The sequence below is a fragment of the Colletotrichum lupini genome, chromosome 5 (genome assembly GCF_023278565.1).
Source record: "Colletotrichum lupini chromosome 5, complete sequence".
NCBI lineage: Eukaryota > Fungi > Ascomycota > Sordariomycetes > Glomerellales > Glomerellaceae > Colletotrichum > Colletotrichum lupini.
Genome location: NC_064678.1, coordinates 6,496,037 through 6,520,972, shown reverse-complemented (window position 1 = coordinate 6,520,972; position 24,936 = coordinate 6,496,037). Strand labels below are relative to the sequence as shown.

General features: G+C 53.4%; 12 protein-coding genes across 12 annotated transcripts; 3 read left to right on the top strand and 9 right to left on the bottom strand.

Annotated features, from left to right (window-relative positions):
* Nucleotides 1-138: 138 nt before the first annotated feature.
* Nucleotides 139-429, top strand: CLUP02_11377 (uncharacterized protein; the record flags this gene model as incomplete). Its single annotated transcript, XM_049290345.1, has 1 exon — nt 139-429. One exon carries the CDS (start codon nt 139-141, stop codon nt 427-429), a length of 291 nt encoding a protein of 96 aa, XP_049147490.1.
* A 1,480-nt stretch (nt 430-1,909) lies between these two features.
* On the bottom strand, nt 1,910-3,181 carry CLUP02_11376 (uncharacterized protein; the record flags this gene model as incomplete). Its single annotated transcript, XM_049290344.1, has 8 exons — nt 1,910-1,950; nt 2,015-2,046; nt 2,147-2,278; nt 2,332-2,356; nt 2,425-2,600; nt 2,703-2,866; nt 2,919-2,974; nt 3,064-3,181. The coding sequence occupies 8 exons, from the start codon at nt 3,179-3,181 to the stop codon at nt 1,910-1,912; spliced, it is 744 nt and encodes a 247-aa protein (XP_049147489.1).
* Nucleotides 3,182-3,211: 30 nt separating this feature from the next.
* On the bottom strand, nt 3,212-3,871 carry CLUP02_11375 (uncharacterized protein; the record flags this gene model as incomplete). Its single annotated transcript, XM_049290343.1, has 3 exons — nt 3,212-3,411; nt 3,455-3,715; nt 3,775-3,871. 3 exons carry the CDS (start codon nt 3,869-3,871, stop codon nt 3,212-3,214), a joined length of 558 nt encoding a protein of 185 aa, XP_049147488.1.
* Nucleotides 3,872-4,052: 181 nt separating this feature from the next.
* Nucleotides 4,053-5,791, bottom strand: CLUP02_11374 (major facilitator superfamily transporter; the record flags this gene model as incomplete). The annotated part of the gene is made up of 2 exons (XM_049290342.1): nt 4,053-5,555; nt 5,633-5,791. 2 exons carry the CDS (start codon nt 5,789-5,791, stop codon nt 4,053-4,055), a joined length of 1,662 nt encoding a protein of 553 aa, XP_049147487.1.
* A 1,110-nt stretch (nt 5,792-6,901) lies between these two features.
* On the top strand, nt 6,902-9,520 carry CLUP02_11373 (uncharacterized protein; the record flags this gene model as incomplete). Its single annotated transcript, XM_049290341.1, has 4 exons — nt 6,902-7,137; nt 7,727-8,232; nt 8,301-8,745; nt 8,812-9,520. 4 exons carry the CDS (start codon nt 6,902-6,904, stop codon nt 9,518-9,520), a joined length of 1,896 nt encoding a protein of 631 aa, XP_049147486.1.
* A 37-nt stretch (nt 9,521-9,557) lies between these two features.
* On the bottom strand, nt 9,558-10,974 carry CLUP02_11372 (uncharacterized protein; the record flags this gene model as incomplete). Its single annotated transcript, XM_049290340.1, has 3 exons — nt 9,558-9,775; nt 9,830-10,436; nt 10,492-10,974. 3 exons carry the CDS (start codon nt 10,972-10,974, stop codon nt 9,558-9,560), a joined length of 1,308 nt encoding a protein of 435 aa, XP_049147485.1.
* Nucleotides 10,975-11,914: 940 nt separating this feature from the next.
* Nucleotides 11,915-12,605, top strand: CLUP02_11371 (uncharacterized protein; the record flags this gene model as incomplete). Its single annotated transcript, XM_049290339.1, has 3 exons — nt 11,915-11,953; nt 12,121-12,430; nt 12,499-12,605. The coding sequence occupies 3 exons, from the start codon at nt 11,915-11,917 to the stop codon at nt 12,603-12,605; spliced, it is 456 nt and encodes a 151-aa protein (XP_049147484.1).
* Nucleotides 12,606-13,157: 552 nt separating this feature from the next.
* CLUP02_11370 (glycosyl hydrolase family 3 N terminal domain-containing protein) lies at nt 13,158-15,629 on the bottom strand (the record flags this gene model as incomplete). Its single annotated transcript, XM_049290338.1, has 2 exons — nt 13,158-15,038; nt 15,099-15,629. The coding sequence occupies 2 exons, from the start codon at nt 15,627-15,629 to the stop codon at nt 13,158-13,160; spliced, it is 2,412 nt and encodes an 803-aa protein (XP_049147483.1).
* A 1,492-nt stretch (nt 15,630-17,121) lies between these two features.
* On the bottom strand, nt 17,122-19,929 carry CLUP02_11369 (uncharacterized protein; the record flags this gene model as incomplete). Its single annotated transcript, XM_049290337.1, has 1 exon — nt 17,122-19,929. One exon carries the CDS (start codon nt 19,927-19,929, stop codon nt 17,122-17,124), a length of 2,808 nt encoding a protein of 935 aa, XP_049147482.1.
* A 195-nt stretch (nt 19,930-20,124) lies between these two features.
* On the bottom strand, nt 20,125-20,373 carry CLUP02_11368 (uncharacterized protein; the record flags this gene model as incomplete). The annotated part of the gene is made up of 1 exon (XM_049290336.1): nt 20,125-20,373. One exon carries the CDS (start codon nt 20,371-20,373, stop codon nt 20,125-20,127), a length of 249 nt encoding a protein of 82 aa, XP_049147481.1.
* Nucleotides 20,374-23,484: 3,111 nt separating this feature from the next.
* Nucleotides 23,485-24,201, bottom strand: CLUP02_11367 (uncharacterized protein; the record flags this gene model as incomplete). The annotated part of the gene is made up of 1 exon (XM_049290335.1): nt 23,485-24,201. One exon carries the CDS (start codon nt 24,199-24,201, stop codon nt 23,485-23,487), a length of 717 nt encoding a protein of 238 aa, XP_049147480.1.
* A 327-nt stretch (nt 24,202-24,528) lies between these two features.
* On the bottom strand, nt 24,529-24,750 carry CLUP02_11366 (uncharacterized protein; the record flags this gene model as incomplete). The annotated part of the gene is made up of 1 exon (XM_049290334.1): nt 24,529-24,750. One exon carries the CDS (start codon nt 24,748-24,750, stop codon nt 24,529-24,531), a length of 222 nt encoding a protein of 73 aa, XP_049147479.1.
* Between the last annotated feature and the right edge of the window lie 186 nt (nt 24,751-24,936).

Sequence of the window (24,936 nt, the reverse complement as noted above, 5' to 3'; positions counted from 1 at the left end):
AGATGGATTCACCGACGGAGTTGAACAACCAGCAACTCCCACTTACCGCAGGGTCCAGTTGTTTAATCGATTTGGTGTATTCCGGGAATGGACAGAAGAAGACCGTCAGACGAGGGCGCTAGCTGGAATGAGGAAGTCATGTCGTCTAGTTGTCAAGGGCTTGAAGGTACCAGGGGAGGGGGCGTGTGGTTGTTCACGTTGGTTTCCTTTTTCGTCATATTGTTCCCACGTTCGGGGGCAGACCCGTCGGCCGGAGGCCGGAGGATGGACCGTAGGCAAGATGGAGACTGGAGAGAAGGAATTCTGGGTCGTTGTCGTTGTCGTTGTCGTTGGGTCGGCGGCTCGGGGGTCAACCCACCGGGGTTGAGGGTGTCAGGGATACAGAACGGGAATGGCTCAAGTGGGGTTCATGGTCCCGGCGTATATTAAATTTAAAATCAGGTAGAGTTGTGGGGGCAAGGATCTGTCTCAGATAAGGTATTTCTCCGTCACCTGGCGTCAAGTCGTGGCGAGCTTGACTCTTCACATCAGTATCGACTCTTGACTCTTGAGTGTTGTTACGCGGAAGCTCTCACGGCAGCTCACAGAGTCGTGTCATGCTGGTGGCGCTTCACAACAACTAGCCAACTCCCTGACAGCTTCGAAAGGCTTTACGCCGGTACTATCTGAGCACCAAGAGCACTTCAGCCAACACATGACACTGGCAGATGGAGTTCGTCCCTGCGCCTTATGCCCGGGCCATCTCAGAGCTTCAGGTTCAGGTTGTCGCACCAGTTAGAACGCCTCTCTCTCTTTCTCTGCATAGTCTGCGGCGAGGATGCGTGGGATATGCAGGCTGTCACTCCCGTCATTCAACTGCCAGATTGTCAGCCAACCCTGCCCGCCTGGAGCGTGGCGCTTATTGTCCGCAGCAGCCCGCATTTACGCAAGCACTGCAAGCAAGGCCTACGGAATGCCCAGTTGGGATACACTCCCCCGCTTCCTTTTTCTGCCTGCCACGCTTGCTCAGCACTGCCAGCAGACAGGCCAGCAGTTTTGTGACTCGTCGTCAGTGGTCATAGCAGGCTGCTCCGTACTGAGAGTCTGAGAGTCGAAGACATGCGGGTTCTGCCTCCCTGAATCAACCAGATCGTGGAGAACACGGTGGAGCTCTTCACGGGATTACAGGAGATTTTCCTTTGCTCCTCCGCCCCCTTTTACCCCCTTCTTGGGTGCTGCTAGGTCAACTGATCTTGCTGGAGAAAAGAAAGCGCGGAGACCTGTCAGGCACTGAACTGCCGGGCCTAACCTCCATAGAAGACATCGGACTGTGGGAAAGCTTGATGTCGTGAAATGTGTGCCGGAGCCGAAGACCAGCAACCCGGACTTGGTTCCCGGATCTCAATATCATTATTTGGGTTTACTATTCCTCTTGGTAGGTGCCTCGAACTGCTTCGATAGCTATGAGTCAATAGCAATTGAGTTCAGCAAAGCCAGAGAAACACCAGCAACCAAGTTTTCTTGCTTCCTCTTCCCGGGTCTGGGCACTGGCCTTGTCGGACGCGCAGGCTGCAGCTGGGGCCCTCGGTTTGCTTGGCGTGTTCCGCACCATTGGGGTGTACGCACCCCTATTTTCCATTGTCTCTCGCCACGGTTTGTTAATATGGTCAACAGTCCTGTTTCAACATCGAGTTGTCGGACATGGGCGGCGCGGAGATTGGTGTAGGAAAGTCGCATATTGCACAATACTTTTATTGAGTACCAAGCCTTTTTGATTTCGAGAACGAACCCCAGGGAGAAGAGTTGCGTGGCCTGGGCTTTCTCGAGGTCTTGGGACTTTGGAAAGCGGCAGAGGAATGTCACCTCTTTTTCTTGGCTTTCGCGATGCTAGTTTGGGACGTGTACGAATAAGTTATGCCAACTATCGCTCTCAGTATCTGGGGTTGTCCTGCTGGGCTCTTGTGGTCCATCCTATTGCGGCAGTATAACAGCCTACTAATAGCCGTTCGTTCCGTTCTCCGATGCTTATTTTGACCATTGCCGTATGTGATCTGAATCTCTTCGTCTCTGGAAGCCGTCCGTTCCGTTTTCCCGATGCTTATTCTACGGTTCTACCGATGTCGTCTTCTTCCCCGGCGCCGACCTTAAATTTCTAGCGCCCCGAAACCTTGAATGTCGGTTCTTTTGACTTTCATGTTTTGGCGCTGGAGCTGCCAATTTTGGAACGGAATGGAAGTCGTCGGCGCGTACCCGGATCGTTCCCTGAAATGGATTTTGCTGCTGCGGGCTCCCCCTGACACTGGACGGGGTCGAGGCGTGTGTCCATCTCGAAAAGAAGATGGAACCCCTTACGTCGGGAGGGTCTTCATAGCAGTCCCTCACTCTCGGATGGGCGCAACAGCACACGGACCTAGGTCAAGTTGAACCCCACCGGCCGATCCTGACCGCTGGAGACGGCGGCGTACTTCGGACGATGGACAGGCCGATGTTCTTCGGGGAATCGGGGTGTAGTTTTTGGTTGCACTGAACAGTGACCGGTGACCTGGAGTTGTTGTATTTGGTCGTGTGGTTGCTCAATGCCCCAAGCCGGTGGGAGGTTTCTCTCTACTGCATCGTTCGGACTCAGAGTCCACGAATAAGCATAAGGTCGCCAGAATAGTGTAAAGCAAGACAGACCATGGATGTGCACTACTACGGACAAGAATAGGGCCACCAGTCAGAACATTGTATATTGACGTAGAGTGGTAGAGTGGTAGACTTGTTGGTGAAACTTGCGTAGATTGTTGCTCATTGGCGACTCAATGAAAACTCCACACACCCTCTGGGCTCCTTTATCCACGTATCCAGCAATCATTTGCGTTTCCATGCGCCGCCCTGGTCTCATGGTCTGAGCCCTGCAAAATGTGACAATATATCTTTAACAGTATCTGTATTCGGACCTTGATCTTTATGTGAGGTGGTACAGCGATGAGGTAGACATTCGAAAATTGCTGTGCTACCATTGATGGGAAACCCAAAACTTGCCTAATTAACCTCATGCTCCCATCCCCCCTCTTTCTTTGTAACTTTGTAAGCCAAACCCACACCGATCAGCGCATTTGCCTTCCTTTGGGTGGGATTTCCAAGTCTCCAATACATGCAATTCCCACACCCCAATGGCAGTCTCCTGCGCATCGCCGCATAGTATACCTGTAGATGCCATGTCGTCGTTCCCACCACTCACTCAGCCTTCTCACTGTGAATCGACAATGCCAAGAAGCGTTGCCAAGACGGTTATCTCGGAGAGTTGGCAGTTTCCAACCCTGGGCTCCCAAGACTTTTCGATGGGAGTCTTGGAAGAGCCTCCAGAGGCTGTAGAGCGTTGATCTGTCTTGGCTCTGCTGTTTTCCCCTGTATTATTCAAATCTCGGCGTTCAGGAACAGTGGCGACGGCTAAGGAAGACGTGCTTCTCTCCCGCTCCCGCGCGCCGCTCACACAGAAAACTTGGCGGGCGGTACGAGCCTGGGTAGAATTTCTTGGTGAGGAAATCAGGCTGGGCGCATTTCAATGCAACCTCCGCCCATGAGATGATGAGCCTTGAAGAGATTCCGCGGACTCCAGAATCATTGTGTGGAGTTTGCCTCTTTTTTTTTGGGCCTGTCGATGTCCTCAGAACCGCGGCTTCTCGGGGGTGCGAGGCAGAAAGTCTCTCTGCCTTCCGTGACTCTCGAGTGCGTAAGTCGTAACACGCATCGCCTGGTTCGTTCTCGCACAATATTTACCTCAAGGTCCATGGTGGAATTTCTGCGCCCGACGAATTCTGTCCTCGTGATGGATGATCCTCACCCCTCCACCAGGAACCTGGAGGTTGGCGCGGCGTATTATCCAATCTTGTTCCTGCATGGCAAACATATTGGTTTTGCCCTCTCCCAGTCTCCACACCTCCGAATCAATTAATTTGTCTAGTTCCATACGACGTTATGCGTGCGCCTTCTTCTTTCAAGCTTCTCGAGGCGGTCAATAACCAAGGTTGGAAGGAGAATATTCATCAAAGACGTGACGGTCGTAAAAGTTCTTATGGTCGATCGCTCTTTCACCTCCCCGGGGCCTGTTCCTCCGGCGCAGACGGCCTGCATTTTTCCGCATCGGTGTCGGTCGCCGTCGCCGAAGCGTCTTGGTCGTTTGCATCCCCGTGCATCGTCGACGTGTTATCCAACGACCGTGATCGAGCCTCGGCGTCCGCCGCGGCGAGCTGCTCGCGCTCTTCCATCGTGAGGTCGCTCTTTGCGGAACCGATGCGAACGAGAGCGTAGAGCACCAGCGCGACGGCAGCGACGCCGGTGGCCAGCCAAAAGGCCGCCTGGTAACTCTTCTTGAGCCCCAGGCCGGTCGTCTCGCCGACCACGACGTCGCCGATGCCGAGGAAGAAGCTGATGCCCAGGAACAGGAGGCTGTTGATGAGCGCGCCGGCGAGACCCTGGCGGTGGCTGGGCAGGTTGGTCGTGATGAAGACGTTGCTGACCGTGTAAGTAATGTCGATGCCGATTGTGCCGCAGATCATGGCGGGGAAGACGTAGGCCCAGTAGTTTGGGTTATCCGGCATGATGGCGAACAGAAGCACGCTCAGGAGGTTGCCCGTGCCCGAGATGGCGAGGAGCACTCTGCCGGGAAGCAGGTGTAGCGTGAAGCCGCCGACGGTGCCGATCATGATACCGCCGACGATGAGGGGCACGTACCACACAGCCGTCAGCAGCGGCGACTTGTGCAACACCGTCTCAATGTAGAAGCTTGAGTAGAAGAGGAAGAGGCCGAAAGTGCCGTAGGCGAAGAAGAGGGCGGCCACGAGCGTCTTCATGGATTTGGGAGCAAAGAGGTCACCTGGCAGGAGAGGGTTCGCAGATACGCGGCTCTCGACGTACCACGCCGCCACGAGGAAGGCGACGCCCAAAATCAGCGTCACGAGAATCTGGGGGCTCGCCCAGCCCTGGGGCGCGTGTGAGCTATCGGTGATGGCATAAACCACGAGCAGTAAGCCGGGAACGATGGTCGCAGCGCCCCACCAGTCCATGCGAATCTCCTGGCGCTTATCGCCGTAGTCGTGCGGGATCGTGATGAAAGACACGGCGGCAATGATACCCAGGACGATGCTGCCGAGCCAAAAGTACCAACGCCAGTTGAGGAACTGGCCCGACACGCCGCCGATGAGGATGCCAAAGAAGAAGCCGATGGGCGCAAAGGCACCGTACAGGGCAAAGACGAGGTTCTTGCGGGGCCCCGGGCGGTAGATTTTGCCAAGCAGCATGATGCCGGCGGGGAGGTAGGCGGCGGAGCCGAGGCCTTGGAGGGCTCGGCAGACGATGAGCATCATGTAGTTGTTGCTGAAGCCGGCGACGAGGCACCAGACGAAGAACCAGGCGAGGCCGATGTTGAAGGTCAGGTAGCCGCCGTACATGTCACCCAGCCTGCCGAGCGGGAGGAGAAAGGCGCCGGTGACGAGAGAGAAGACGCTCGAGGGCCATGTTTGGGAGGCGGCGGGGATGTCGAGCTCCTCGGCGAGGGGCGGGAGGATGATGTGAAAGCCACTGACAAAGTATTCCTGGGTTGTGAATTAGAGTCCATACGCCTCAAAGTGAAGATGTCCTTTATTTTGTAGTATTGCGAAGTCGGACTCACAGCCATCAACATGGATCCCAAAAGGGAAAAGCAGAAGCCCAGTTCGGACCATCGGGACTTGAAGACGGCCGGGCGTTGTCGGCCGAGAAACTCGACGTCGAATTCCGTAGGTTGGCCGCCGGAGCCGGCTTCCCGGTCGGTATTGTCGCGCTGTGTCATTGGTCTTTTTGCGCTATGTATCTTCAGGGTATTTTGTAGTGTACAGTTACAAAGAGTCTATTATGTTTATCGTAAAGATCTTCTCAGTCATATCAACACATGGCTTGACAATAGGAAAAACCAGATAGGCACGGGATGCATGGTAATGGGTCCCTCCAAGATCTAAATAGCAGCCAGGAGCAGGTCATCGATCCATCAAAGGAAAGCTCTTTGACGCAGAGAATTTCTAATCGGGGGTGGCCTCTTGCCATCTGGTGTGGAGAAATGGAGACATGGAGCGTCAGGATTTGCATCTGGCCTAGGATCAACGACCAGCGCCGGGAAGACAAACAAACCCACGGGCCTAGATGGGGCACCGTCGTCCCAGATGTCCAGCTTGGCTCCTCAGGGTTCCAGCCCGCGGGCAGAGAAGCGTAGAAGCCTCACATGGCTCGAAAGGTGACAGAAGTGCGGGAGACGGGTCGTTGGAGCATGGCGTGCGCCTTGGCTGCCCTTCTCGGCAAAGAACTGCCACCGTTTCGGGTTTTGGAACAGAAGATTTGTGGCAGCATGTTCTTTGTTGCGCAGTGGTTCTAAGCGACAGGTGCCAGAATTGCTAAGCTTGCTAAGCTTGCTAAGCTCAGGGAGACTACTACGCGTTGAGTCAGCTCGACGAGGGACGAAACTTTGGCAGTTGAGACGGGAAATGAATCACGAGAGAGGGTCTGCCTGTCGGTCTTGGCCCAGGGTCCTCGATCGCTTAGTTTGCCTCTGTTTGGTATGCGACCTGCGTGTCTGCTGCTTGGTGACGACCGAAATGACGCCCTTGGATGTGATGACACAATAATTCGAGGTGTCGGGGTGTTGCAAGTGGTGGTGGACTACTACGTGTGGACATGGTAAAGATGCGAAGATGCGAACTTCCCTCCGAAAGTGAGTGCGTTTGACACATCCTTTCTTCTGGTTGGTTCTTTGTCGCAACATGGAACGATTTCTGTGGGGTTCTTCAAACGCACGAGGCCTAATTGAATCTAGTGCAACTGTCAAGATGTGGTGACTCAGCAAAGTCAGTGCTTTTTGACGAACCACGCGTCATCTTTACTGTCCGTGCTGTTCGTCTTCGAGAAGAAAATGTGGGGCCACGAAATGCACGAATTGTTGCTTGGCTTCCAGATTGAGACTAGTGTGCCATCTTATCGGTTCTTATCGGACGGTATCTGCGTGCCGGTGACTTCGGCCACCGAATCGACGCTTCACGATTCCTGTCACCACAACCTCGAGCAGCAGCAGCAACAGGCCAACAGCGTCACCGCCATATCATTTCCAATCGACAACCTACCCACTGTACACAGGGCTGGAGCATTGGAGTCTCGGACTCTCCATCCTCCGCATGAAACCGTTGCTCAACGTCACCTTATCTGACAACCCTCCTAATCCTCACCCAATCTGATCTCGCTTCCCCTCCGAGCTGGCGCAAACCGAGCACTCTGAGGCTCTGACGTTCATCTGGCATCCCCGCCTTCACCAGTACAACAGGACCCCTCCGATTACCAATCTTGGACATACTTGTCATGCATGTCTTGACGCTTCTTTTCTCCATTGAGGCAGTATCTGCGTCAACCGAACCACTACCCGGTCACAATCACCGCTTCCCATAGAAACCACCACCAACATCCTCTCACGAGCCGCCTCGACAAACCGTCCGGCGCCCTCTGACTAAATCAAGCTTTGTCTGACCCTGTCCGTTTTACGTTATCGTTACCACAAAGACAGCTTACTTCCGTTTCTGGATCGAGCCTGCGCCTTTGGGGCCTTTGGGGAGACGACGGGAACCTTACCCACCGCCCGCCGAGACTCGAGATTACCTCACTCCAGAGTCTAGAGTCTGGATACCGCGCACACGCCTGCATCGCCGGCCGCCCACTCTCGCACTCGCGCTGACGCGCACCCTGATAGCTGTACCTGCGGCTACCTGCAACCAGCTGCAATGTCACGCATCGAGATGCTCAACGCCCCGACGAAGCCATGCCACAACTGTCGCCGCCGCCGCCTCCGCTGTGACCGCTCCTATCCCCACTGTCACAAGTGTACAGTCGGCGGACAGGAATGTCTTGGCTACGGGAAGCTCTTTCGTTGGACAGAGGGCGTCGCCAGCCGCGGCAAGCTCGCCGGCAAGACCTCCATCACCTTCTCGGCCGATACCACCACCGCCTTGGTCCCGACCTCGCGCACTTCCACCTTTGAGCTCAAGCCCTCAGCCTCTTCTTCCCCCGCTTCTTCCGCTTCGGGCCTCCAGCCCCAGGACCCTCCGGCCTCTGCCGAATCTGCCGAAAACGACTCCACTGCGCTCGTCGTCTCTGCCGTCCGGCCCGCCGGCACCGAGACCCAGTCGGCACCCTGGACCCTCGTCGATCCTCTCTTCCAGGGCGTGGAGCATCACTACCGCCACTACCTTTCCTACTGTAATTTACACCTCCTCACCCAATCTCTCGGGAAGACGCTAGAACGGCTAACTCGGTCGCTTCCGCAGTCACTACCCGCGTCTGTAGGGATCTCGTCTCCTGGGACCTCCCAGACAGGAACCCCTTCCGTTCCCTGATCCCCTTGACAAAAGCACACCCCTTGCTGCAGCACATCATCGTCGCCGCCTCCGCAGCCCACATGTCTAATTTGTCCCGCGCCTTGTCCTCAGATCCAGAGTCCGATCTGAACGCCCGGCAAGCCTTAACCGATGCCCTGGTAGCCAAGCACAAGGCCCTGCGCCTGCTCTCCTCAGCCCTACAGGATATTGGCGGCGTCGGCGGGGACGTGGTCCTAGCCTCCGTACTCTTCTTCGTCAACGTGGAGTTGATCGAGAGCGGGCACGGCGGTTGGAAACCCCATCTCGAAGGCGCGGGCCGAATCATGACCTTGTTGAGCCCCGCCTCCACCGCAGATGTCGCCTTACGGGATTATGTCATGTCAGATTGCTTCATGTGAGTTCATGTATTCGATGTTGGGTGAGGTAATGAATTATCTAAACTAATACACGTCCACCACAGCTATTATATCTTGGCCTCCGCCTTCAACCAGGAGACACCAACTGCCAAGTCCTACTACCAAGCCTCTCAGGCCTCTGCCGTGCTTGGCAGAGCTGCTGCCAACAGCTACCTCTGCTGTCCGCCTGACGTTTTGCAAATTCTCTTGGCAGCATCGCAACTGTCGAACCAACCCACAGATGACCTCGAGTCTGCAGCATCCATAGCTCAGGCCGCAGCGCAACTGCTAGAGCAGGCCCTGTCTTTCGATACGCACGACTGGGCTTATGAGCCGCGTACCATTTCCTACTTTAAGCACATCCCGGTAGAAAGTCGAATTCATGCAGGTTCCGCTCACAGACTTGCTGCGTGCTTGTACATCCTGCACGCCCTTCCGTCCGCTTCGATCCTGGTGCCTGTCGACCGCGATGAGCTGGACAGTCAGATGTTTTACCACCTCTCCTGTATTCACGACGAAGACCCCAATTTCAAGGCAACATGTTTGCCGACGTTCATTGCCGGTGCCGGGACGTCTGACCCGGAAAGACGAAAGTGGATTCTTGATCGGCTGAAAAGACTCATGATTGCGACCCCTTGGGGCTTCATCATGACCGCCATGGACACTTTGCAGACGATTTGGAACCTCGAGGAGTCTGTGGACCCAGACACGCAGACGGAGCGCACATGGGTTCAAAAGCTAAGGGCTTCGAACCTCAACTTCCTCATTGTGTGAAGGGGCACAAAAACAAACAAAAGGGTACTTTGAAAGCTCAACGCAAGCTTGGTCCTGCTGAGATACCAAACTGGCCGCCCGCATCGACGAACGTCCGAGGACCCTTGCGACGCATCTCTGTCGGTTCTCTCACGGTTTCAGTTGTGGCAAGTCCGGTATTATGACTGACTGAGAACCCCCAAGCAAACACGTCACCACCTCGAGAAACTGCGAAGCAATTATCGATTCCAGCCGCAACAAAGTCGGCACCAGATACTAAAAGGGAGCAATTAGCTTTGGAGCTTAGGCTCAAAGCTGAAAGAAACATACCAGGAACGACGGTCGGGACATTCAGTACTCTTGGCTCCCCTCTCGAATCGAAGATGATGTTGTCGTGGGGCACGGCGTTTAGATCGATACCCATTTGGCCGTCATCGCACCGACCCCAAACCAAGACTTCTCTTTCGCTGGTGCAAGCAATGGAATGGTGAAGACCGCAGGCGATGTGGTGGATCGAGTATCCCTCAAGACTCTTGACGACTGTTGGAGATATAATTGTCGTAAAGCCAGTGTCTTCCCGTGTCGGGACGCCGCACTGGCCAAAGTTATTCAGCCCAAAGGCCCAGACTTTTCCGTGGACGTCAATGACGAAGCTATGGTACGACCCTGCAAAGATTTTGGCCGTCTGGTGCCTAGGCAAGCCTACGCGTTGGGGAATAAGGCTCTCGAAGCGGCGACGAGCGAGGAGGCGTCTGCCTAGTTCGTTCTGTTCGCCGGACCCCCAAGCAAAGATGTCGCCGTCATGAGTGAGAGCAAGGACGTGGTTCGCGCCACCCGCTAGCTCCACGATGCTATTTAGGCCGGGAATATGCACAGGTAGGGGCTCGGTGGTTTTTGGCGGTTTATCGTACAGGAAGCCAAAGTTGCCATCTCCTCCCTGGGAATTGTTAGTGGGGACTCGTGGGAAGGGAACAGAAAGCCGATAGACTTACAGCAAAACTACCCCAGCCGTACACGGTTCCTTGGGAAGTAAGAGCGAAGCATGCGCTATTCGTCGTTGCAACCTGGACGACATCGACTTCATGTTCAAAACGCACCAGGCCAGGTGTACTCTCAAACGGGTCCAGCAGGTCCTGGGGGCCCTCCTCAGGTGCATCTGGAGTTTTCACACGGCCCAGTGCCCCGTCGTCGTTGACACCCCACGTCAGTACCTCGCCGTGGCTGGTCAACGCGGCGCAATGCATGCCGCCGGCAGAGATCTGGACAATGTCGTAGGGCAGGAGAGATTTCTGCGCATGAGGTCTCGGAGCCTGCGTGATGCGCGGGCCGAGGCCCAGTTCGCAATTCTCGCCGCTTCCCCATACGTTGATGTCGAGGATTTGTGTTGGTCTCTCGGATCTTCGGCGGTCGTTGTCCTGCGTTTGGCGTCGGTTGTTGGCTGCGCGAGCATTCTGTGCGACGGTCGTTGGCGGCATTGGTGTTTTCGTGTAAGTTGAAAGCTGCTTTGGTGGAGTTGAACTAGCTTTGGGATGACTGCTGTTGTGTCACTCGAGGAACGGAAATCTTGCTTTCTGAATTCGAAGACTCCTCGGATACGCTCCAATTCAGCTACACACTTCAGAGGAATAACAAGACAGCCTTTATCATAAGGTATCCATCGTCAACTCTTGAGCGTCGTTGGACCTCTTCTTGTATGGCAATCCAGAGTCAAGACGCTTGGACCATCGTACCCAAGAGGTCAGTAGGCTTACCTCATCCCGCTTAGTCACAAAGCATTCTGGTCATCAAGGCGCAGCTGGTGCCTGGCGGTGCCTGGTGGTGCCTGGAGCCATTGGCCAATCATCGTTGACTATTTCACTTGCCCTGCAGGCAGACGATGAATCCTTTGTGAATTGGGATGATGGATTAGTCAGTTGAAACTATACTACGCTTGTATTGATAAGCATAGATGCAATGCTAAGTTTATTTGGACTTCGATGAGTGTGGGATTGAGGCTAGAAAGGAGGGAGACTGTCTTGTTGTTGGGAGCTAGAGGATAGACATTAAAGCGTTAGGCCTAGATGCTTCTCAGAGAGGCACAAGAGGTTCGCAATGAAGCAGTCCGGCAAGACAGAGCTCCGCTTTACTGAAGAACAGAATCGATTGATCATTTACTCTCATGATTTTGAGGCAGCTCACACGACGGTTTCGAATGTTTGACCCTTTTCTCCAGAGAATCCCTTTTTCAGAGCCTCAAAAGTCGGTCTCGGTCACTACCGAAAACCTTATTCTTGTACACCATCGTCGGATTCGATCAGTGCCATCCTTGCTCGTCCATTGACTGGATGAACGGGAGGGCCGGCTGGTGGAGTAAATCTTCCCGGTTTGCATGAACGAAAATAAACACTGGGAATACGAGCCCTTCTCTGTAGATCAATGGAGGCTTCGAGGCTTGGAGAGGACCAAGACCGCCAAGTATACCCCCATCCCCGTAGAAATCGTATATTAATATAGCGAAAGAGTTCCACAACAACGACGCCAACCCTGGTATGTGACCTCACCGCATGAAGTGACTTAAATACTTGGGAATGTCCTTTCCGTCAATCTCAACCTCTGATCCTTTTCTCGATACTCAAAACTAGGTCCACCAACAACCCTTCACCACGTACCTACCCACGTCACCAGAAATGCAGCTCACAACCCTCACCGCCGCCCTCGCAGCCCTCGCCGCCACCGCGACCGCGACGCCAATCATGGGCACCATCAAAATGTTCTACGATGCCGCCTCCGATTGCACGGGAAACCCGCTGCAGATGGAGACGGGCACGCTGCGCGGACAGGCCATGGCGATCCCGCCCGACTATGTCGGCGCGTGTCACCGGATTCCGGTTGGGATTGATAATTCTACGTATAAGAAGTTTTCGGCGAGTGGGCTCACGCCTGTTTTTAGCTGTGAGTTTCTTTCTGTTGGGTCTTTTTGGTTACAAATTGGGTCCTGGGTTTTGCTGACTTTTGGGTAGTCGAGTTGTATACGGATGCCGAGTGTCAGAACCTAGCGACGAATGTGTCGAATGTTTGCGTGCCTGATGTCCATTCTTACATTGGTCGTCGCTTGGATGGCAACTGAGAGTCGCGCAACGTGTCGCGTTAAAATCTCACTCAAAACACACATATGCGATTGCCCGACGGAAGGCGAGGGCAAAGCTTCCCTCGCGAACCCGGGTCTGTCTCGGCGTGGAGGGAACACGCCTAATGAAACACCTTCTTGGAAAGACGTAGCAATGGTATTCATGATATCGGAGGTTGATTTGAGTAGACGACCTCGAATCATGGATGGGCTTGCCTCGGGGTACAATTAGTTTTTGACCCCTAATTAAAAGTGTATAGACCCTCGGAATAAAAAAACCAGACACTTCATCCATTTTCTTGCCTAGCCTTCGACTGTTCAAACAGCCGGAGTGTGGTTCTGTTCAGCTGCTACGAGTCACTATACAGCGGGCATCATTTTCTTCTTGAGAGTCTATGACTACGATAACATCACACGCAAGCGGTGGAAACTGCTACTGGCCGATGCATCTCAGCGACGAAAGGACCTATGACTATCTTTACTTCAGGGCTTCTAGTCTCCCTTACATTATTGCGAGACTCGACTGCCGCTACGTTCCACAAACTAGCACTTCTAAGCTTTCGGCTGTGGAAACTTCTCAACCACCACCGCTGGACCACCCACGTGGAACTTATGCACCGCTTTCTTATCCAGGTCCACAAACACCTCATACGATCCGGGATGCAGCACCCGATTCCCTAGCACATCGACCCGTACCAGACGCTCCACGGTGATGACGACCTCCTTCACGGCGGCCTGGCCAGGTTGAATACTTCTGAAGCGAGTGTATCCCGCGAGAGTCTTGAGCGGCCTGGGCTCGGGACCGGCATCCGATGTGAGGAATAGCAGTGCCACGTAGTCAGAGGTAACTTTCCCCGCATTGGTGACAGTCACCGCAACAGTCAGCATCGACCTCTCCAGGGTCTTTTGCCATGATGGTACACGAGACGCATCCTCGCTGTCTTCCGAAAGAGTGAGCTGTTTAGTTGTGGCGACGACAGGCTCTTGTAGCGCTTTGAGCTTGACGTCAAAGGTCGTATAGTGCAAACCGAAGCCGTACGGTACGGGCGTCTCGCCGAGGTACCACATATACGTCCGCCCGAGGCCCGAGTTACCCGGTACCGGTCGGAGATTCATGTCCGTCGACGGGACCGCTTCGCTGTAGATCACCGGGTACTGCGTGACAGATAACCTTCCAGACGGCGCCTCGCGTCCGAAGAGTAAGTCGAAGATGGCCTTGCCCCCGGACTGACCTGGGTATCCGCCCCAGAGGATCGCGCTGACGGAGTCGCTGGCCAGGAGCTCCGTGTCATCGACCTGCCCACCACCGAATTGAAGCACAATGACGGGTTTGCCGATGTCTGCGAGAGCACGGAGAAGCTCGAGCTGAGGTTCAGGCCAAGCCAGGGTCTTGCGGTCGAGTGTTTCGGCTTCTAGGGTGTTGTCGACGCCACCTGCGACGATGACCACGTCTGCTTCCTTTGCTGATTTGAGTGCGTCGGAAAGCAAGTCATCCGAGGCGTTGATCTTGGAGCCCAGGGTATACGTGAAGTCTAGCCCGAGGTCTCGAGCAGCCTGATACGGGGAGATCAAGTACGGCGCCGGGCCGTAGTAATTACCCTGCATCTGCGTCGTAGCCTTTGCCCAAGGCCCAACGAGTGCAAACTTCTTGCTCGAATCTGCGGACAGAGGCAAGATCCCATCATTCTTAAGGAGCACCGAGCCCTCGACGGCTGCCCTGTAAGCGAGCTCCCGCGCCTCCTTCGTATCGACGTCTCGCCAGAGCAGCGATCGCAACGGCTGCTCTCGCGCAGAGTCAAACTGGCCGACGGAGATGAGCGCCGTATACATCCTCGTCAGAGAGCGATCAACCTCCTCCTCGGAGATAAGAGACTGGTTCCACGCCAGCTGCAGGGCCTCGGAGCCGGGGAAGGCGTTGCACTCCAGGTCCGTTCCGGCCTTCATCGACCACGCGGCAGCGTGTCCGAGATCTGGCGCGTAGTGGTGGTACGAGACCATGAGAGCGACGCAGTCGCAGTCCGTGGAGACGTATTGGCCTTCGCCGTTCCATCGCCAGTGGCCGCGTAGGATATCCTCCAGGAGATATGCGTTGGCGCATAAGGGTGTGCCGTTGATGCCGTTATAGCTGCACATGAAGGAGCCCACGTTCTTCTCGACGGCGCACGTCTTGAAGGGTGGGAGGTAGTACTCTGAGAGGTCCTGGGTCGTGATGATTGCGTTGAAGCCGGCGCGGTCGACGCCGTTGTAGTGCTCAAAGTCGTTGGCTGCGTAGTGTTTGCATGTCGCGATGAGGTTCTTGTTGGATGGGTCGAAGGATCCTTCGAGGCCTGTGAGCATTGCCGCGACGTAGTTTTGGAGGTGAAATGGGTCTTCGCCGGGTGTTTCTTGACCGCGTCCCCAGCGGGGGTCTTTGAAGGCGTTGATATTGGGCGACTGCGGGCTCTGTTAACATCTGACCTGAGTGGGATGCCTTTCATTCCAGTCTTCACTCACGTATAGATCAAGTCCGGATCTGCCATCATTGCTAAATGCCCTCGCCTCCTTGCTGACCACGGCCCCAATGGCCTCCACCAGCTCATCATCAAAAGCCGAGCCGATGACAATCGGCTGCGGGAACGACGTCGCGTAGCTGAAGTTGCCGCTCTCTGCAAACTTTGTGCCCGGCGACGACGCGACGCCGTGGAGGCCCTCGGACCACCACTCATATGGCGGGATCCCGAGTCGCGAGACGCCGGGCGCTTCGTTGACGAGGTTATCCAGCTTCTCCCATACAGTGAGCTCGGCTATGAGTGACTTTGCGCGCTGGTATGGAGAGAGAGACTCGTCGCACACGTCAATGGAGCAGAGGGGATCCCGGGTGCAATCCGGGAAGTTGGCTCGGGGGTCCGATGCGGATGCGGGCAGTGGGGCGAGACAGGTCCGGGATGTAAGCGGTTTTTGCTGGTCTGTTGGACCCGATCCGAACCCGGCTGCCAGGATGGTCCCGGGAAGAAGGAGCAGATGATTTCTGATGAGTTTATACATCGTATGAGCTACACATATTGTTTACATGAGAGGAGGATGAGGTTCGGACGCCCTTGCAGATCTGATCGTTCAATTGCTATCTCTACCCCGCGTCGGATGCGGGGCATGCCGCTCTGACCGTATCATATCATCCCCTTGTTGAGATCATCCTACTTTATCTATACTTATTGAACGTTGCTATCGTGTGTCTGTTTAACTGCGTCAAGCCGCATGATTGAGCCGGAGATTGATGGGCAAATGAGGGTGATGAACCAAAGGGAACGAATGGCGCGGGCGTTGTTGTTAGAGTCTCACGATCACGTGAACCTGGGTATATTCATCCGGTCCAACACAATACACCAGGAGACAATGCCTTCGTATATGCACACAAGCCCATTCCTGTCACCAGCGCAACAGGCAACTTCCTAGGTCGATTGATCAGGCCCGACTGGCTGGGTGATGGAGTGGTTCAAGCTCAACAATTACTTACGCCAACAGCCTACTCGACGACAGGCTACAGTTCAAGTTCGATTCCCAGCCTGAGCACCAGAGATGTAGCCCCCACTGGGGGTGAACTATTTTTTGGTATCTAGTCGAGGTTGAGCATATTGTGACCGTCACTGGCGTACATATATATATATCTATCTATCTATATATACCTAAGGTACATTGGATTTGAATCGCCTTGACCAAATCTCTTTATTTCTTGCGTGATGTTACCATCAAATTTGACACTACTTCGATACTTTCAAAGCATTACCGCTACTGATCAAAAACATACACTCATGAGCAAAGTCATGATGAAGTAAATGAAAGGCCTTGAGCGCTCGTCAAGGGCATGTCAATCAAGTATATAAGAAGGTACCAAATGGCGTTGGCTATGGAATGAGAAAAGGCAGACATTCATAAGGTTGAGGTGATTTCGTTATCGAATGACTATATGCTCAGTCATCGCGCGATGGTCTATCCCATCACCGACTTGGACTATGGCTCTCACAACACTCTGCTGTATTCTCCTCAGCCAGCGACCTCAATCTCGAAGGCCTTCGCCTCCCCCTAGTTGTTTGATGCTCTCATTACGCCGCTCCTCCCTCCCATCCGAGAGTACCGTGTAATAGTATTACATTCAATAGAAAAGGTTTCGACTGGGCGTAATGCCGGGTAACCCCTACATCGAGGGTCAAAAAGAACAAGTAAATAAAAAAAATGCAAATGGCTCATGCAAAAGATGCCCCTGGCCTCCCGCTTCATCCAGATTTCCGAATCACAATTATCCCATCCCGCCGTCCTTTGGGCCCCAATAACACCTCGCGTCTTGGTTGTATCCGTTAAGAGAATCTTTTGTACAGCAGGAGGATCTTGTTATTGACAAAGAGAAAAAGAAAAGAGACGTTTTGTTCATGTGCAGGGGTATCATGAAGAAGATTTATCAGGAAATCGTTCCCACACGACGAGAGAGACAAAGAAGGCCTCCCTGGTTTTGGAAAAAATTCCTTCATCAACTGCAAACAGATCAACCGTCGTCACCCCACCAGCCGGCTTCAACCCCCGCGTTGCCGACCGCGCTGAGCCGGACAGCTTTCTTCTTTGACAGCCCTTGGTGAGGAAGGCCCAGGGTCCCCTCAGGCGACACGGGCGAATCTGGCCTCGGGATCCCAAACATCGGCTCGACGTCGCTGTCGCTCTCGACAATCTCGGTAGCCGGCGCCCTCTTCGTGCTCGCGCTCCGGCTTCCGAAATCGCCGTCGTCGTCGCCCCTCGGTCTTAGCGGCGAAGACTCGTGGCGGACCCTCTCGCCCGTCATGAGCATCCGTCCCCGGCTCTTGTTGCCCACGGCGCCCATGGTGAAGCGGTGGTGGTCCCGGTTCCGGAACATGGACATGCCGCTCGTGAACTCCTCGTCTTCCTCGCTGACATTGTCAAAGTCCATGAAGTCGCTCAGATCCGGGCTTGGCTCCGCAAAGTCCATTGAGTTGACGTTGCCCACCGGCCTGTCCAAGTACAGCAGAATCCGCTCCTGCTTGGGCGACTCGCTCGACTGTGTCATCTCTTGGACCGGTCTCATCTTGCGCATGCTGCCCGTCCTCGAGGATGCGCCGGATACCGGCTGCGACGAGGGCGCGGGAAAGTCAAGGTGGCGGGAGTTGCTGCGTTGATGGCTCCGGCCTCTGACTAAAGATGCCGGACGACTGTCAGAGGCGCGCGATCCGGCCTTGATGGTGCTGTTCGAGGTTGCTGATGTCTGATGACGCAGGGTCTGCGGGGGTTCGGGCCAGTCCATCTCGGTGATGGTGCCCTGCGACGAGTTGCGCTGATGGAATGAAGAACTTCTCGACTCGTCTTCGTATTCGGCCAGGATCGATTCGCGCATGCGAGCGCGCTTCATCCGGAGAGCCGCGAGCAGCATCTCTTCCTGTCGGGTTACGGCCATGAAGCGAGAATCTGCAGTGTTGTTGGCGTCCGCGGCGGCGCCACCGCCGGAGCTCATAAAGGACTCTACTGATGTCGGGCTCATGGGCGGCGTTGGCTGGTCGACCGAATGGACAGAGGAAGACTTTGTGGACAGCATGCGCTGGGGTGGGTTGCTCATCATACGATCCGGGATGGTGTGTGATTCTTGTGGAGGAAGCACCGCAATTACGCGCGCCTCCTGAACACCGTAACTCGCACGACTTTGTCGGTTATTCAGAGAGCTGTTCAAAGAGCTGTTCAGAGAGTTATTGAGCGAGTCAGTGGTTGATGTCGACATGGTCGAATATTGTGATGACCGGTTTGACGCAGCCGGCGGGGGCCGATATGTAGTTGAAGGTAACGAACTCATGCGCGCGTTGACGCTTGGTGGCTTGCTGGGCGGCGATTTGCTAGGGATGGTGAGATATGTATTGTTCGGGGCAAAGCTGGCGTGTTTGACAGACTTCCTTGAGCCTTGTCCCAATGACGGGGCATCTCGAGAGTGTGTCGATCTTAGCGATGAAGGAGCCAAACTTCCCGCATCACTGCTGCGAGAGCCCCCGGTGAACTTCGACACGGAGTCGGGGAAGAAATCATCTTCCGAGTCTGAGGACAGCGACAAAACACTCTTCTCCATCAGATCAGAACCGTTCAGACTCTGACTTGTTCGCTTGGAGGCTTTTGACGTCTTGGTGTAGCGACTTGAAACGCTTGATGCGCAATCGCGATCGGGCAGCGTCTGTTGGTGGCTGGTTGATGCGGCAGTAGACTCTGGTAACGGTCCGAATTGAGGTTGGTATGTTGACGTCGTCCCATCTTGTCTCAGAGGAGGCCTCGAGAAGTTCCTCCTTTGGTGGTCTGTGGTAGACGGCGATCTAAGTGGTGTGTGAGCGACACTATTCAGAGAGTGAGTAGATGCAGCAGCCAAAGGACCATCATGTCCCAGGACTGAGTCAAAGGACATTTGCTCGTAATGCTCATATAGGTTGGGCAATGTGCTGATGTCGTTGGCGCCTCTGCGGCTGCTGGAACCTGTTCTCGGCCGGCTTCCGGTCGAGTTCAGGCTGTCGTACGTGCTCTTCCTCGTTAATTTCCTCTCGATTCTTTGCTGAATCGGCGGTGGTGTGCTCTTGGGTGAGGTGACCGACGCGAGCGAGGGCGATCGGTTGGTGTACTCGTGTCCATGTACGGAGCTCGTTCGCTGAGGGTCGGATTTGCCCTTGAAGCTATTGTGCTTAGCCCGAGACAACAATGGCCCAAGATCTAGTCGACTCGGCCTCTTCTTGGCTTTCAGGTTCAACGGTGCTGGCATATTGGTCGATGAATGGCCTTCAATATCGAGCACTGCGTTGGCCTTCTGCGGCAGGCCCTTTGCCATGGCGGAGGAGGATGTCTGCTGCGATATCGAAAGCGGCATCTTCGTCTTGTCGTACCACGAAGTGATGGTCGAGTTTGAACCACGTCGGGCGAGGCTTGATGTTTCAGTCGTAAACTCTCGCTGGCTGCCTTCGGTGTTCAGCTGTGCGAATCGGTTCGTCAAGAAAGCCGGCACGATCTCGGACTCCTGTTCCCATTGCGCGTTCGTGTTGTTGTTCCTACTGCGATTATTCCCTGCGTAACTGCCCTCCTCTTCATGGCGCATCACTCCTCGGCTTCTTTCGCTCGGGTTATAAGTCGCCGTGCTTTCAGATACGCATACGCTGATGCCGGAGTTGGAGGCGGAATCCCATTGTCGCGGAGCGTCGATATTGATCTCGGCGGTTCCCAGAATCTTTTGCGCTTTCGACATGGGCCCCGACACAATCGGGCCAAACGGTGGTTTCTGTTTCCTCCCGGGGACGGGGAATGTGAATTTAGAGGTTCGCCCCATCTCGACGAACCGGCGCGGCGGCGACCTCTGTCCTTCTGGTCAGCCCAGGTCTTCTTTTCCTTCTCGCGAAAGCCTCTTCTTGCCAAGAGCAGCAAAGAGCATTGGGTAGAAAGGCTGCTTTGGCTCGTAGGTTTGGCCGGGCGGATTTTCATATGGTAGAGCTTCGTGAATTTGGATGTGGAGGGAACTACCTTGTCAAAGCAGGTTGACAACCCGCGCTATCGATGCATGCGGTTTTGGTGAGCCAGACAGGTCGACAATTCTCCATGCGATTTTGGTATTGGTGTTCAATGTTTCCTGTCCCACGAATGACAATTTGCTGCTTAGCTTCTTGTTGGTTTCTTTCGTTCGTGGTAAGGGTTCGGTTGCACAGCTGAGTAGAATCCTCCCGAGCGATCCTCCCACTCCGACGGCGACACAAAGAAATGGGACGATGGCCGTCATACGAAGGCGCCCAGGACCAAGGGGGGTAATAAGCCAAACTCCTGTTTGCGTCTCCACCGGCACAATTTCCAGATCGGTCCGGGCCAGACGGGCTCTTTCGGCTTTCAAGCTAATTCTTCGGATGGGCTGCTCCTCCACGTGTCGAATATGAGACCTATGAGGCGGAAAAGAGTAAGGACTCGAGAGAAAACAGATCCAAGGGCCCTCCCTCTTCCTCGGAAAGTGTGGGTGTTGGGAGGGAACAGCGATTATGATATTGGGGGAAAAGGGAAATGGAACTTGGAAATTTCACACCCAGCACCAAGGCACTTTGACGTGCGTGACGGCCTCTTGGATGGCCACCTGAACCTTACATACCGCACCCTCTTACCCTTTACTCTAAAGTCATCCACCTTTTTTCGCCTCGATACATCTCCCCTCCTTGGCTGGGGACTGCCTGACTTGCAGGTGATTAGGGTGGGAAGCCGTCCAGATTCTGCATGGATGGTGGCGGTCCACCGCACGCAATCCTTGCAAGCCACACGAGACGGTGGGAATGCAGAAGAGCACGTCGGACAGACCGCGAACGCCAGAATCGTCTCTCTCCTCCAAGTATCCGTACCTCCTCGTGCTGGCTCCAATGACCGGCCCTCGGCCTGGCACTTTCTTGGTCCCCTCCCGCGCTGCACAACGACACCCGGGGCTAAGGCAGGGGTTGTCGGCCGGCGGAAACACACCCCTGAACCATGATTTTGATATTGCAAAGGAGGAAGTGCCTATACCTATACGTACACAAATAGTCGACTACGGACTGGCCCCTAAGGATTCACCACTGACAATGGTTGCAACCCTCAGGCCAAAGACCCAAGGGGATCAGCTGGCAGAGAGGAACGGAAACAGGACGGACGAGACACGGGAAGCACGGGGCATCTGCTCGATACAAACAAACGGATGGATGACGAGAGCGTGAAGACGACAACGATGACACTCGCAATCACCGCCTAATATTCTTTTAATCAATTTGACAGCGAAGGTCAAGCAGGGGGCTGAATGGCCGTGGATGCGCGAAACCGCGCCCCTCCTCGAGTCTTCTGCCCCCCAGTCGCCAACCGAGGGACTCGTGAATGCCCTCCCAGGTTTCCAATGAATGATCTCTACAGGGCATCGCCGGGGCCCCTGAAGAAGTGTGGAGGAGTCCTTGCCCATTACGGGCAGTGGGCATACTTTCCACAGTCTCATCGGGGATGATCAGCGACGCCATTCAGCAGAAAAATCCTGGACCTCAAGGCTCAACAGTCATTATTCCATGAAATCATGTTCATCGACGTCTGAAGGGTCGGTCGCTGAGCGCTTTGGGCCTCTGTCTATCCGTGGACCGCACGCCGCATTCAATTTGCGAAGTTCAGCTCTGGGTTGCAAATTTGCTCGCGCCGGTCATCGTAGTAACGGCACTTGTTGGCAATAGCTTCAGTAGCGATTCGTGTCCCGATCAACCGTCATAACCCTTAGCCTTGTTGCCTCTCCACAAGCTGCACTCATACCCACGAATATGAGCATTTCAGAGCCAATACTGAGTACCGGCCTAGAATTCGCAGTCAACTCCGTACAGAGAGACACCGCCTCTGGCCGTTGTGAGGGCCATTATCCGATGGATCGCAGGTGACTTCGCTCATCCGCTTCTGTCCTGGTCTTGTCTCAGAATTCCCCAGTATGCGGATGACCTATCACTATTAGTCCTTCTCGAAGCAGCAGAATTGGACGTATAGTGGGCGACATGTCCACTGTTTAACTCCATCGTTTTGCATTACTAGAGGATTGCCGCAGTATATATAGACGCTACCCTGCCCTCGAATTCCGCACTATTTAACCTTAACTCTTTTTATAAATTACCTATCTTTTCCTCTATTCTACCCTCTCTCTTGTTAAGGGATTATTAAAATCGTAATTTTAATAGCTTATTAATAAGTTAATATTACTATTTAAAAATAAGTAACTTATATTTATATATAAGTACTAAAAGTCTTATTATTATAAAAATAATAATAAATATATTAAAGTACTTAAGAGAGCTTTTTAATAAATTTTTAATACTATTTAAAATAATAATCCTCGAGTTATAAAAAAAAGTTAAGATATTATATTAATATAGCCCTATTTATTTTATTAATATTAATAATACCCTTTTTAATATAAAATATATTAATAATATTTTATAGCTACGTTACTATGCTTTATAAATTATATTTAATATTAATAAGGATTTTAGTATTATTTCTTAGTTCGTTTCTTAGTTTTTTTATTAAGGCCTTTATTATAGGGTTAGTTTAGTTATTAATATTTTAATAAGTATTTTAACTTAATATATTTAGAAGCTCTTATAACTTTTAAAAAGAGGCTTTTAAAGGACTTATAATTAGACTTTTTACTTATTATAAATAAAGCTATTATAATTAAAGCTATAGCGTTACGGACTTTAATAATAAGTAATTAGTAATATAATTATCTTTTTTTTATAATAAGCTTAAAAAAGTATCTTAATTTAAGTACTAAGTAAGTACTATACTATTTTATTAAAACTATATTTTTATACTTATAACTTAGAAAGAATTAACTTTCTTCGATAATAAGGTACTTAGTGGGCGACATGTCTTGAAACAGCCTGGTGCGGGACAGCGGCCACAGCCAACAACAAGAGGCCCACCGTTCATTAGGAGGCTGCTGATAGTTGAGCTGGCCGGCCGCAGGACAATGCATCATCGCAGAGTTGGCAACAACTTTGCATAGAGGCAGGCTTGTTGTGCCATGCAAGCGCCTTTCTGCCCATAGGGTACGGGGTCTGGCTGGCGTCGTTCCGCACCATGGCACCACCCGCCGCCCGCTCATGCCTTGCCAACTCAGAATTTCAGCCCGCTGGCTCCTTCGGTTCGCAAATATCGGTGTCAATTCACGATCCCGCCGTTTCCGAACCCAGCAGATAGACGGGCGGCCCATCCATATGCGGTGGTCAAAAGGAACGCCCCTGACTGAACCTGGGCCCATGTTCCGGGCCTTACGAATTGCTCCACGTATTCTGGAATATCCTTTTTTCTTTTTCTCACAGAGAGGGGCGGGCTAGACCACTGGGACAGTGGGCTACTTACGTGCCCACCGCCCACTTTCAGAAGTCGTTGTTCGAGCTGTCGTGCTGCTGCTCTGCCACTGCGACATGGTCTGGGGATGGGGACGGTGTGGCTGAGATGCTTGCAAAAAGGAGTCAATCTTATCAATGAGCAAGCACTGCTTGTACTTGCTTGAGCCTAGCACGTTCAAGACGGAGACAAGGACGCGGCTAGTGCCTACGGAGTACATGCCCACCAGGTCAAAAGGCAACGTGGAAGAGGTCGAGCGTTTCCAACGTCTGTTCTCATCAGACTCTGCAGGCGACAAAAGCAAGCAATCTAAGACCGACTCAGGCGATGCTGTGACTTCATTTTGCGACGCATGAGATGCAGCAGAGAGACCTTCACTGCTACTTCCCTGACTCGTATCGACTGAACACTTGGAGATGACAGTGTTTGGGGTAGAATGAGAGGAACATGAAGGACATTGAGAGAACCAAAGTAAAGAAAAGAAGAAAAAAGACCAAAATCGATCATTGAGTCTGTCCCGCGTAAAGTTGGAACGAAGGATTTGCTTTTTGCGGTGGCGAGGGCACCGGTTTCGTCCAGACTTGAGCGTTCCCATGTGGACTGGTCCATATCGTCGGGTCCCCTTCGCGAACGAGCCTCTTTTTGGATGAGGGACGAACTTCATCGGGCTAGGCGCCGCTTTCGACAGGTCCATCACTTGCCTTAGGACGGACACGGACATCACGGCAGTAAGGTCTACGACTCACAGACCCTCTCTCTACGACGACGACGACGACGATGTCGTAGGCACGGGAAGTTATCTTTCCATTCATATATGTCGAGGCCTTTGAGGGGTCTGCGAAAAGCCGCGAGGCCTGGGTGGGAATCATGACATGCTACTTCACAACTTCACAAGAGTATGGCAAGGAGACCAGGGTCTTTACAATTTGCTCGATACTACCTCTAGACGCAGAAACGCGCAAACGACATTTCCATCAGGTGCAACAGTCGGCTGCCTTAAACGGATAGATCATCGACGAACCGATGCCGCTCCAACACAACACCAGCCTCAAGGCAGCGACAGCTTGGCCTCACCCACTCCAACGAGGTCTACCAGTGTGGCACGGAAGGATTCTCGTAGAACAGAGTGGGATTGACCTTGTGCCGACATGTTCACGGTAGCACGGCGGCGCTGCACGCAAGCGGCGAAGCCAAACTCCACTTCCGAGGCCTGCCACTCCATGTTCAATGATGTATCCGTTCGACACTTGGCGTCCGTGTACACGTCCATCACGAGCTGCACAGCGAGGGCCAACCCAGCATGCCAGGTTCGCTTCCACTTACTGTGTACATAGGGAAACTCTGACAAACGTAACCTATTTTTTTTATTTGCCCAGAAACACACTTAGACGCGCAGTCATATGTGCTGTGGACTCGTGTCTGAATTTCCGTATACAATGTTTGAAGCCAAAGCGCC